At 35.4% G+C, this 13,333-nt stretch overlaps 1 protein-coding gene across 1 annotated transcript; it reads left to right on the forward strand.

Moving 5' to 3' along the window:
* Window positions 1-6: 6 nt before the first annotated feature.
* LOC5579525 (60S ribosomal protein L12) lies at window positions 7-13,044 on the forward strand. The gene is made up of 3 exons (XM_001647784.2): window positions 7-168; window positions 390-463; window positions 12,577-13,044. Exons 1-3 carry the CDS (start codon window positions 132-134, stop codon window positions 12,961-12,963), a joined length of 498 nt encoding a protein of 165 aa, XP_001647834.1. The 5' UTR covers window positions 7-131; the 3' UTR covers window positions 12,964-13,044.
* Window positions 13,045-13,333: the final 289 nt, after the last annotated feature.

Below are 13,333 nucleotides of genomic sequence, written 5' to 3' on the forward strand. Positions count from 1 at the left end.
CCATCAAAACGACGTCTGTCAAAATGAATCTCTTTCTCTCTCTTTCCGGCATCTTTAACAACTGTGTGAACACACTTTTGTAAAGTTGTGAAGTAGTTTTTACTTGAAAACTTGCCGTTTTATTCGCCAAGATGCCACCAAAGTTCGACCCCAATGAAATTAAGCACGGTGCGTTGAGTATACGTTGTGGTTTGGCGGAATTTCGCCGTAATTGTGATGTTTTTCGGTGCCAAAAACAGCCGTGATCTCGTACGATTTGTTCCTCCTATGGAAGAGTGAAATGTTGGCGGAAGATTTTATGTGACTCGGGTTCACGGTTATGATTGGTTTATCCAATAATGATGGATAGTTGTACAACGAAATTGATTCAATTCTTTCCCTAATTGCAGTCTACCTGAGATGTGTCGGTGGAGAAGTCGGCGCCACTTCATCTTTGGCCCCCAAAATCGGTCCACTTGGTCTGGTAAGTTTGTTTACAAATAACTTAGAAATATGTTTTACAAGTTTTAAATGCTTTGTTAAACTTTTCCGATTATCTTTTTAATTATATTCTGCGCTAGAATGATATTTCAAGAAATAACTTATTCCTACCTACCTCAAAATTAGGACTTTTCCGATATTATGTGTTAGGAAGTGATTCTCAATCATAAATGAAATTTTCACAGTTCTTCTAATATAACTTGAATTTCAACATATGTTTTAAAGTATTTTTTCCAAAAGCAATAACGATTTGGCTAAAGTGAATTTCAAATTAATGCTGTCTGATATGTGGTGAAAATTTCTTTCAAATCGGTCCATGAAGAACTGTTCTACCCTGCCAAAGTTTATTATTTTGTAAGGAAGATTGAAAAAATTGTAAACGTATTGTTCAATACTACATGTCGGAATCCAAACTGTTCAAAGTCAAAAATTAAATTTTGGTGATGTGAAGATCACATTGTGAACTATCATTTTGTTCAAAATAATTATTACAAAAATTCTGTTAACTTGTACGTCATAATTTTTTTTATTCCAGGAATAATATTTCATTTCCAATTCAATGCATTTGCAACATTTACAAGAGTAATTTGAGTTTTACTTAGACGGACTCCAAGTCCGTCAAAAAACCTCTTTCATACCTATATGATGCAAAATAACATATTACGGTTCGTTTTCAATTTGAATCCATCTTTTTTTTTGCATTTTCGATACCATGATCGATAAAATCAATTAAAAATGAATACATATTGAGGATTCCAATCTAAAGAAATTGAAGAAGTTCTTCAAAAAAAAAATACAAAAAGTTTTTACCATAACACTATCAATTTGTGTGATTTGTGCTAACGTAAGAACACGATATTCACGAAACGCGACACGAGACAAGACATAACACTTATAGTACTTCTTATCGTCAAAAAGTTTTAAAATTATCTTTCTGTCGAAAAGTTTCGGGTGCCATGTAGCCCATTTACGGGACAATGTCAGACATCCCTGGGATATCCCTGGCTGAAAATCCCAATGATGGAAAAATCACTGCATAAATTCATAGAAGATTTTCCCGGAAAATTATGGAAAAATCTTTTGAGGAATTCACGATTATTGCTCTGTTTATCCTTAGAAAAATACTAGCTTGAATTCTTGACGGCATCTTAAACGAAATTCTTTAAGGATTTTCTTTTAAGTCCGCTAAAAATCACTAAATGAAATATCTTACAAATCTGAAGGAAACCATGGGCAAATACCTGAAAAAAATAAATACATTGTAATAACAATATCTCATCCCCTGTTTTCAGTATGGTATGTGTCGTAAATACACATCAATCAGTTCTGCATCGTGAGATATGTGATTTTGAAATATTTGTAACTCACAACACCTCCTAGTTATGGAATGTTAAACTAAGCAAAAATGTAGTGTAACATTTGGACCAATGAGCAATTAATATTTCAAATCATCAGCATTTCGAACCACCCCAAGATCTAGTTACCGAACGACATAGTCGCTTAGGGGAACCAGAAAACAAAGTTTTTTGAGCTAGCGCCATCGTGCGGTGAATTTCCCAATTAACCAATGTGTAATATAGTAGCCCTTTCCCTGTTGTAATTATTCACCGAAGAAAGTATAATTTTATATATCTAGGTATAACTGTTCCAGAGATATACACTACCCGTCATAAATACGGACTCACTAAAATAAGTATTGCAACACTCAGCTGAATATTGAATCACCCCCAAAAAGTTTAGCATCACCCCAAAACAGGTAAATTCACATTGCTACCCAAGTAACATTCGAAGCTGAATAACAGTTTATTCAACTGATATAAGTTTTAGAATGGATCATTCAACTCTTATTCGACTTAAATGTTTGTTGGGTATAGCTCGAGATCCTTACGACTTGCACAGAAGCGATGTTCAGCAAAGTTGTTTAGAAGTTCAAGGACATCCGGAAAGCAAATAGTTTGGTTCGCGATTTTGCCGCTAGGAGGCGCTAGTGAGCATGTAAAATTGAGCATTTCAAACTATTTCTAGCTTGTGATCCATAAGAGATAGAAATTTCGGGTCTTCGGCAAAGTTTTTCAGAAGGTCAAGGACATCCGGAAGACAAACAGTTTGGTTGGAGATTTCGCCGCATGGTGGCGCTAGTGAGCATATAAAACTGAGCATTTTGAACTAGTTCTAGCTTGTGACCCACAAGAGATAGAAAGTTCGGGTCTTCGGCAAGTAGAGAACAGAATGAAAGTAAAAGGACATCCGAATAGCGAATTCTTTGGTTCACAATTTTGCCACTAGGTAGCACTAGTACGCTTATTTACTTAAATATATGAAACAAATTCTATCTTTTGAGCCAGATGAGATAGAAAGTTCGAGTCTTGGGCAAAGTTGTTCGGAAAGTCAAGGGCATCCAGGAAACAGTTTACTTTGGGTCTGGAGGGATGACTGTACCTAAACAATATGAATAAGATAGAATCTCCAGAATGCTGTTCAGAAAGCCTTTGGCATTTGGAAGTTGAAGTGATTTGGAACGGAATCATAATAAATCTGATCAATTGTATACCGTCAAACGGGGTGACTTGCAACACTTTTCAACTTCAATCAACCAAAACCATGATCTAAACGTCATCTAAAAATCTAAATTCCTTGTAGAACTTTGAATGGCCGGCCCGCCTACAGCATGAGATGATAGAAGATTGAATCGAATTATTTTGTCATATCAAAAGTGATCAAAAAGGTGAAATTTTTTAAATGTCCTTGTGCGGGGTGACTTGCAACACTCAATGTTAATTTAGTTTTTTCCAACAAAATGTTGATATTTTTTATTAGTCATACTTGTTAAGTATTGTTATTCATGTATTTCAAGCATTGGAACCAGTACAAGAGCATTTTGAAAACCTTTTTGTAAGAAAATATTAGAGCTATTTTTCTATGGGAAAAAGAGGCGTTAAATGATCAAGGTCCAATATCTTAAGTGAACAATATTTTAAACGAGTGTTTGTAGTTGATTGATGAATTATTACTCTTTTGATTATAAAGTAGACCTAACACAAAAGTTTTTAACTTTTATAAACTCTTAATTGCTAAGAAATAAAGTGTTGCAAGTCATCCCGCATAGGTACATTTATATAAAAATGATTTTAATTAAAAAATTGTTGCTACAATTTCGTAAAATAAAATTCGTTATTTTATCACTTATTAGTTATTAAAACAACATGTAGAGTATTACTTTTGTAAATTAAATCTATCTCATGTTTTCAGGTCACGATTTTGAACCTCCATCAAGTATCAGTTTTAAAACATTTAAAAGAATTATTTTTATTGTATAAACATATTTATAATAACAGCTTTAATCGTGGCCCCTACTTGAATTGTGAGTCACACATATTAAAGTACCGATTCAAAACAAATTTTCTTTTGCATTTTATGTTTTATAGTGAAATTTAGTTATAAATTACAATGTGTTGCAAGTCACCCCGCCGTTGCAAGTCACCCCGTTTGACGGTATTCAATTGTATCATATCTGATTCATATTCTAGTGATTCTGGTATGACTTACTCCATGTGCGAGTGACTCAGTCAGGACTCATATCCACCATATTCAAATTATTCAAGTCAGAATCTCTTCATATACAAGTGGTTCAAGTTTGATTGACTTCATATCCAGGTGATTGATGTCTGATTCTCTTTATATTCTTTCGGGTTTGATTCACTCTATATTCAAGTAATTCAGGTTTGATTTGAATATGGAGTAAAAAAAATCATGTGAAATACACTCCATGTTCACTCAGGATTGATTAATTTTATATTTAAAAGATTCAAGTTTTTTTTCTCTCCATACCCGCAAGTGTTTCACGTCAGATTCACTTTATTATTAAGTGATTCAGAATTGATTCATTTCATATTCAAGTGATTCAGTTCGCTCCATATCCTAGAGATTCTTACCTGATTTACTCATATTCGACTGTTTCAGGCTTGATTCACTTAATTTTCAAATGATTTCAAGTGATTCATGCTTGATTCACTTCAGTTTCAAATGTTTCAAATTTGATTCACTTTATGTACAAGTGATTCAGGTCTGATTGATTTCAAGATTCAAGTGATTTAGGATTTATTTCCAGTGATTTAAGTTTTATTCGCTTCATATCGAAGTGATGCATGTCGGATTCGCTCCATATTCAAGTGATTCAGGTTTGATTCGCTTTATATTCAAGTGCTGTAGGTCTGAAGCACTTCATATTCACCTATTTCGAGTACGAATTACTTGAATTCAGGTTCGATTCATCTAGAATTTTTCACTTCTTCAGGTATGACTTCATGTTCAAGCAGGTTAGGGCTGATTCACTTCATTTTCAAATGATTCATGCTTGAATCACTTTATGTACGTGTTTCAGGTTTGATTAGTTCAATATCCAAGTGATTGATGTTTGATGTTGAAGTAAATTCAAGGCATTCAGGTCTCATTCACTTTATATTCAAGTGTTTCAGATTTGATTCACTTCGTTTTCAAATGTTTCAGTTTTGATAAGCTCATGTTCAAGTGATTGCCCTGGCCACGATCACAGGGTTTGACGGTGCCAAAGTAGAAGGTGCACCATAATAATACCCGTCTGTGAAACATATCACCTTCCCAATACTTTGGCACACCTCTAACGGTTCATGATTTATCATGAAACGGCTGCATTCAGGCGGAGGATCTGTTAATATGTTTCGGCATATTATCAGGTCCTCTTCGAACGGAGGGACCGCCAGGGCTCATTAGTTACTTATACACCAGTGCTGGTTATTGATGGTTCAGTTCGTTTACCACGAGCTGTAGCATCCTTTGTACTAATCAGTAATGGTTGTTAAGTTTCGAAGCTAACGTGTGATCAATCGTTTTATAATGCAACAAAAGAATGTGTTTGGGTGTTTGGTGGAACTGCGCGTAACACTCGTTGTTATTCAATTTAGTGATTGTGAGGGTGTTAATAGTGATTTCATAATAAAATCTATGGTGAAGAAAATTTGAAAATGAAATTGGAAGTGATTCTGATAGTTTTGTTAAAAATATAATAATGATGATGTATAATGATGTGAACTCTACTAATTTAATAAAGGCCATAATACATTTTGCAATCATTTCTCTGAACATAAACATTATTGCCTAGTTCTTCAAACATGCATGATAAAAGTGTTAATAATGACAGCGAGTGCAGAAGAATGGATCGAAGTGATTTTGTTTTACTGTAACTTTCGTGATAGTTCTAAATTGTAGTTTGAATAGTAATGACTCTACAGCAACAAAAATAATGAAATATTTAAATTGAATATCTTTTAATTACTTAGTAATGCTAACAGATGGTAAATGGTAATAACAATGAATTTATATGAAAATGGTGTGATGTGAAAGGTGATATAATGGAAAGCATATCTGAAGTGTATTACGAAAGTTGATGAGTAATAATCGGTGATACACGTGATAGTGTCGAAAATAAAAGTGACGATAGTGAGTGATGAAATGAAATGGGGAATGAGGACCTTTTAATAAAACTATTTCGTTCTTCACTTTAACCACTCTAGTAGCATTTCAGGCCTTATCATAGTTTGATAGTAGTCTGAACTACTAGACTGCAAAACTACGGTAAGGGCTGATTGCTGCTAGGGTACACAGTGACCATTTGAGCAACATTGCTTAGGAACGTCTGTGTGATGAACGCAATAGAGGCTTATAAAAGCAAATGCTGGGAAGGAGCTTAGGGCAGATTAAGAGTGCAGTACTACCCCTATCGCTACCGACAAAAAAAAAAAAAAAAAAAAAAAAGATAAGCTCATGTTCAAGTGATTCACATCTATCAGTTCATTCATATTCAAGGGTTTTAGATCTAGTTTACTTCATATTCAAATGTTTCAGAGATAGTTAGTTCCATATCGATTCATCTGATATCAAAATTTATCTTCATATTCAAGTGAATCGTGTCTGAGTTACTTCATATTCAATTTTACATGCTCACTAGCGCCACCTAGCGGCAAAATTGCGAACAAAACTATTTGCAATATATGATGAGATTGAGTTTTGACTGAATCGTTCTCAATCAAGTCCAAAATAAAAAGTGTTCAAGTTGAAATCAAGATTGATGCATCGACACTTAGATAACAGCAAATTTTTGTTTTCAAAATTGCTGCAGATAATTCCATTTAATAATTTTGAACGACAATAGTTTTTGAAGCAATAAGCAAATCGATTAACCCTTTCTCAGTTCGATGAGAAACGTAGTGGTGTTCAGACGTGTCGAATTTTACCTCCGCTCGTGCCGGTAGTGTTATTTTTTCACTCAGAATAGTGATAGGATGTGAGTTTCTATGAAGAAAGGTTGTGTGCCTTCAGATGTCCTAATTGATTCGAAAGTGATTTGCTTATTTACTTTCTAAATTTATTTAAAACGTTGGATTAGTTGAGTCAAAGTCTCAATCATGTTGAAAAAAAAACATTTTCAACCGCGTGCTCTCACGGCTGTTCTCTTGCTTACTGTGGTGTGTGTGAATTGGGTGTATAGCGAAAAACCGAAGAATATCCGAAAGCGGATAGAAGTGTGTGACGCCTAAATCGTGATTTGAACTCTTTGAAGGAACACGACGCTTTTTCAGGAAAACGCGGCTAATGGCGGAAAGTTTTCGACAGAAATCCGGTGAGTTTGTTCCAATGTGAAAGTACCATATTCTAGGTTTTGTATCTTTTCGTGCGGATACAACATACTTGGGGTTGAAATTCTTGTGGTGAGGCTGCCATGGCAACGAATGAACGCGGCACCGCGCAGGCGTGTGTGACTGCTCTTCTATGCTTATTGCTTATCTGTCCCATGTTCCACGTAAACCTTATGTTCCGCGGGACAAATATGCGTAGAACGGCGGCTGAGTAGGTATGAGTGAGAGGCTGATGTCCTAATTATCATGCTGGTTCTCTAGCTCTGTAAAGTGTTTTGTGAATATGTATGTAGTAATTTGCGAGAGGTTTAGTGGGAGAGGGGGAGGAAAATGGATAGAAAAAACACAGTGTATGTACAGAGCCTTTCTAATCTTTTTTTTTCTCTCGCACATGTTGTTTCGCTTGGGTATGTGTTAAAAGCATGTGAGTTGGAATGGGCATGGAACGAGTGCTGATCTTACGTACAAGGGTTATTTGGTGCGATTAATGCAGCAAATGCTGCGTGTGACATATCATGTTGCGCATGTTGTGCAATGAGAATATATACCGAGGTGTGGAAGATGACATTTAGTGTGCGTGACATCCGTGTACGGTGCAAAATGTTTCACAACTACAAGCGAACAAGCTCCCATTAGAGGCCGTATAAATTAGTGACGTGATTATTATTTTTTACGTTTTTTCTCATCACTAATCCATAGCCATCACTTCTTCTTCCACACCTTGATATATATTCTCATTACATGTTATGCTAGGCTTTCAGGTGTTTGTGAACTTGCAGGATGATGTATGTGTTTATGAATTGGTTTGCTTGTTTTTTTCTCATGGAATATTCGCGTAACTTTTTAGAATGACCTATGCAACAATAAGAGATTCTCTCCTCTCTTGGTATCTTGCAATTATACTAGTGCAATAATAAAATAGATCGAAAGACGATGTGCTTGGCTAGCGTTTCATACTAAAAATTCAACAGAAGAGGTTTATGTCTGAGCCACATTGATTAGGGATAATATAAACAAAGAGAGCCTATTGAGTTGTTTTGAAAAGTTATGCGAGTGTTCATTTAATGATATTTCAAGCTAGATAATTGAGCCAACCTTTTTTCTTACAGTTTGTGCAGACAACATGCCAGAAACAAACCAATAAAAGATAGATAAATATTTTTATTCAAAAGATTTGCTGCCAGAGGCTGGATCATCTGTATAGAAAACACCAATAAACAAATAAGTTATGCGACGAAAGGAGCTTCATTTCTACATGAACATAGATTATCATTTTTTAAATTGAGAATTGTAATTAGCAAATACAACTAATCATTTGCAAAACAAATCATTTCATATATATTTATATCTAAATGATCAAAAACAATCATTAAAATGTTGTATACCATAATGATCATTTTTTCAGATAATCAAATCATAGCTAATTGAGACCCCGGTTAACGGAACTCTTGAATTATCAAGTTTGATCAAAAGAAAATGCTTCTATTCTAAATATCGCTTAATTTGATTATCAAGGTGTCCTGGATTACATGGAGCTTAAACTTTTCAATTTCATTTTTGCGAATGTTTTAGTAAGAGCGATGAAAAAAAACTATAGAGGACGAATGTTTCTAGTATTTACTTAGTTCTCGTTGACACGTATAAACTTTCTTATCTCTACCAGATGTTCCCACAGCGACATTCTTCCTGTATAGTTTTTTATCTTTAGTGTTTTAGAACATCAAATGTGTATTCACAAACAAATCAGTCATAGGATTCACAACAGTTATTTTCAATAATCCCATGCTCTATTGTTCAGTTTATGTTGTATTCTAGCGCGCAAAGTGCTTATATATGTTTGACTTATTTTCCTATTTCAGTGGTTGAACTTCAAGGAGTATCATGGAGTCTACATATCGGAGATGCTAATCAAATCACTGCGCTTTAATTTTCAGCATATCGGTCTTTTCTGCAAAATATATTTGGTTATTTTTTCAGAGCGTACCTCATGAGATTGAGTTCATCATATCCAACTAATTAAATAATTTTAACATATATATCAATTATAAATAAATATTTGATCTTATACAATATATTGGGAATTAGGAGGGTGCATCAGGGCATCATTGAAGTTACAGCTGGACGATGGAGTGGAGTACCAACTGGAGCCTAGGAGAATGCGCCGTATCATCCTTGTAGATGGGTGCATATCTCCAACAATTGCAATGGATGTGACACGCCCTTCTCATAACAAACCATCTCGTGGAAAGCTGGACAAGTATTGCAATTCTCTTTATTCTATTTGTAAGATTGCATTGTTTGAAGGAGAATCTTTTTGAATCGCGGGTTTCACAGCTGCTTAAGGGGCCGCCACAACCCCCTTTGGCCATTCTGGTTTATGAATTCAAATTATCTACATACATAATCTATCTCCTTACATAAATTGTCATTGTATTATTTTCAGGCTTGTTGGAATTATCTGTGATTATGTATTTAATATTAATCATCTTTCAGTCATCGATTCTAGGTCAAATCATCGAGTTATAGCATGTTTTTCTATATTTTTTATATTTTGAATTATTGTATTTATTTTTACTACATAAAAATCAATTAATTGAATCATATAACATGGGTGATATTGGGAGGGTGCATCAGGGCATCATTGAAGTTACAGCTGGACAATGGAGTGGAGTGCCAGCCGGAGTCAAGGGTTGAAGTAACCGTAACACCCTTGTAGATGGGTTCTTCTATCCCAACAGTTGTAATGGATTATAACAAACCATCCCGTGGATAACTAGACAGGTATTGCAAATTTCATTATACTTTCCTTTGGATCATATTATTGGAAGGAGATTCTCTATTTCCGGCGGGTTTCGCGTAAGTGTCTCTGCCTACGGGTCCGCCACACCCCATTTTGGCCCTTCATACGATGGTATGTTGAATTCAGATTGATAATGAAAATTGACTGTACTGTTAAGTGGAACCGCATGCAGAGCAAGACTCAAGCTAGGATGGTGGCTACCTACATACATACATACATACAAACACGTCGGAACATTTCAGGAACATGACTATGGAACAACTATCAAAATCCAATAGCCCGTTCTCAAGCCATTTCGTCACATACAAACACCACTCCATTTTTAATTATATAGATAAATTATATAAGCATATATATAAACTTCCAGGAGCAACATGGAGTCTGCATATCGTAGATTCTTACTCAATTAATGATTTTCGTATTGCAGCATGCCATTCTTAAATAATATAAAATTGCGTCTGCCCATGTAAACCTTTGGTTATCATTATAAGTGTACCTTAACCTAACACCAATAATTTCTGCGTCTTTTTTTGCATATTTACATTTACGCGAATGGAATTGTTATTCTTAATATTTTACAGCGATCTACCAAGAAAAGTAAGATAAAGCATCACACGCTATGTCTGAACCAGACGATCATAGGGGTCGAGTGTGCATCGGATTTTTTCTTGCTAGAGATCAGTGGTTGATCCATATTTTGATAGTCGTGAGGTTTTAAAATGATCTATCGGCGATTTTTTTCCATACATTTTGTATGGGCTGAAATGCGCCGAAAAACGAGGTTTTCATGGGCTTTAGTATAAAAAATAGCTGAAAAGTGTAAAAAAATCAAAATTTCATCGATAGAATATTTTGAAACCTTCCGATTGTGGAAGTATGGATCGGTTACTGGTCTCTGGCGAGGGGGAGTCCGATGTTCATTCGATTTTTGTAGTCGTCTGGTTCAGACATAGCGTGTATCAGTGCTTGGTTTTTGCCTACCATTCTACATATCTAAAACGATAAATAATTAATAAAGTTTTGTTTTGCAGTTCATTTTATACCTATATATCATAACAACATTTTATTGTAATGTTATTTTATGTTATTTTGTGTAGCGTTGTACTATATCTACTGTTCATAGGTAATAAATAGGTATACAAATAATTCCTTTGGCTCATAAAATAGCAGATAATTTTTATTCCTTATAGCTACTAGTCCAGTGGTGGTGCACGAATTACTTATTTATAATTAGTTTGTTAAACTAATTCATTGGCATAATTTTCAGAAGCATCATGGAGTCATTGAAGATACTAACATAATCACTGCTATTAATATTTCAGCCGTTCTATTCCGGAAATTGTAATTCGTCGTGTAATTAATATACTTTATTAGAATTATTTCCTTTATTATATGCTGGGTATTGAGAGGGTGCATAAGGGCATCAGAGAAGTCATAGATGGACGATGTAGTAGGGTGTCAGCCGGAATCTAGGAGAATGTGCCGTAACATCCTTGCACTACATGTTGCTACTTATAAATTACATTAATTTAATTGTCTTTGTTTACTACAGTAGGCTACAGCGGATGAAACGAAGCGGCGGATGTAATATTATTTTGTTTGTTCTCCCTAAGCATATGGAAGCTGGAATTTTGTTTTTGATGTATCCGGAAACTTTATTAACAAATCGCTGATTTTTTATTTTTATTTAAATTATTTGTTTATTTTTATCATTCTTCCCTCGACCAGCCTAATATCATCAGTAGCACAAATATTCAAAAGAAAAATATATGTCGGCCGATATAATGCTGCATGCTGTTTCACTGCGTCATATTTTATTGTTACTTTCATTTTATTTTCATATTTTATTATCATATTATTATATATATTATAATCTTATCTACTATATAACATATCATTATAATTGAATTTCTCATGTTTTGGGGAGGGAGGGAGCATCAGGGCATCATTGAATTTACAACTGGACAATGAAGTGGAGTGCCAATCGGAGTCAGGAGGAAAAGTGTTAGTCGTTCGCGTCTAGTACTTCTCTCTCCAACAGTTGTGAAAGATTTGACGCGCCCTTCTTCTAACAAACCTTTCCGTGGAAAGCTCGACAAGTATTGCAAATTCTAATACTCAATCTGTTGGATCATATGGCTGGAAGGAGATTCTCTATTTCCCGCGGGTTTCGCGTAAGTGTCTCTACTTACGGGTCCGCCACCCCCCTTTTGGCCCTTCATACAGCGATATGTTGAATGCAGATTGGTAATAAAATTTGACCTTACTGTTGAGTGGAGCCGCATGCAGAGCAAGACTCAAGCAAGGATTGGTGGCTACCTACATACATACATACAATAAGCAAATCGATTAACCCTTTCTTTCCCACGACTTTGATCGACTACTTTTTTTTTTGCAAAGATCTCTTGGCAATATCTCTTGCCTATATCCTCCAAATTCAGAAACAATGACCACGATTGCCGGCACCCTATACTTTCTCCAATTGAAAGCACGAGTCGTATGCAAGAAAAAGACCCTAAACAATAATTTTATGCTGCTTAATATTTTCAATGAATATGGATGCATAAGGATGATTTAGGCCGACAGCTAAAATAATCAATTTTTATTTTTCTACCTTCTTTACAGTCCCCCAAGAAGATCGGTGACGACATTGCCAAGGCCACTGGAGACTGGAAGGGTCTGAAGATCACCGTGTGCTTGACCATCCAGAACCGACAGGCTGCCATCTCGGTTGTCCCATCGGCTGCTTCCCTGATCGTAAAGGCCTTGAAGGAACCACCACGCGATCGTAAGAAGGTCAAGAACATCAAGCACAACGGTAACATCACCTTCGATGAAGTTATCAGCATTGCCCGAGTGATGCGACCCCGCTCGATGGCTCGCGAACTGTCCGGTACCTGCAAGGAAGTGCTGGGTACGGCCCACAGTGTCGGCTGCACGATCGATGGCCGTTCACCATCTGACGTCATTGACGACATCAACAGTGGAGCGATTGAATGTCCTGCTGAGTGAATGTAAAGATATCTACTGAATTATAAGTGCGAAGCTACTGAGAGAAGGTTCAATAAAAACTATTATTAAATGAAACCGTTACGTTGTACCATATGATGTTTCAATTTCTGTTTTTATCCAAATGACCAAGACTAAATATGTTGGGGACATCCTACTTAGAATCTAGCTAGTTAGTAAAATTAGTAGTGTCAGCTCAAATTTTCAAATAGTCAAATAGTATCTTGCTGATTGATAACGCTCCAGCATGCATTTATTGTTAAATTAGGGTGAAATTGATGATTGTTGCACACGATTTCAATTCACACAAAGAGAACACTAATATCCTTGTAACAATAGTACGTTGTTTGTATTAACTATCATAGAACTTAGA

The sequence above is a fragment of the Aedes aegypti genome, chromosome 2, assembly GCF_002204515.2.
Source record: "Aedes aegypti strain LVP_AGWG chromosome 2, AaegL5.0 Primary Assembly, whole genome shotgun sequence".
NCBI lineage: Eukaryota > Metazoa > Arthropoda > Insecta > Diptera > Culicidae > Aedes > Aedes aegypti.

What these genes read in the sequence shown, in the direction of transcription:
- LOC5579525 (XM_001647784.2), top strand. Translation starts at nt 132, where the DNA reads ATGCCACCAAAGTTCGACCCCAATGAAATTAAGCACG. An exon ending in CCCCAATGAAATTAAGCACG is followed by an intron (nt 169 to 389) that starts GTGCGTTGAGTA and finishes CCCTAATTGCAG; the next exon opens with TCTACCTGAGATGTGTCGGT. An exon ending in AAATCGGTCCACTTGGTCTG is followed by an intron (nt 464 to 12,576) that starts GTAAGTTTGTTT and finishes CCTTCTTTACAG; the next exon opens with TCCCCCAAGAAGATCGGTGA.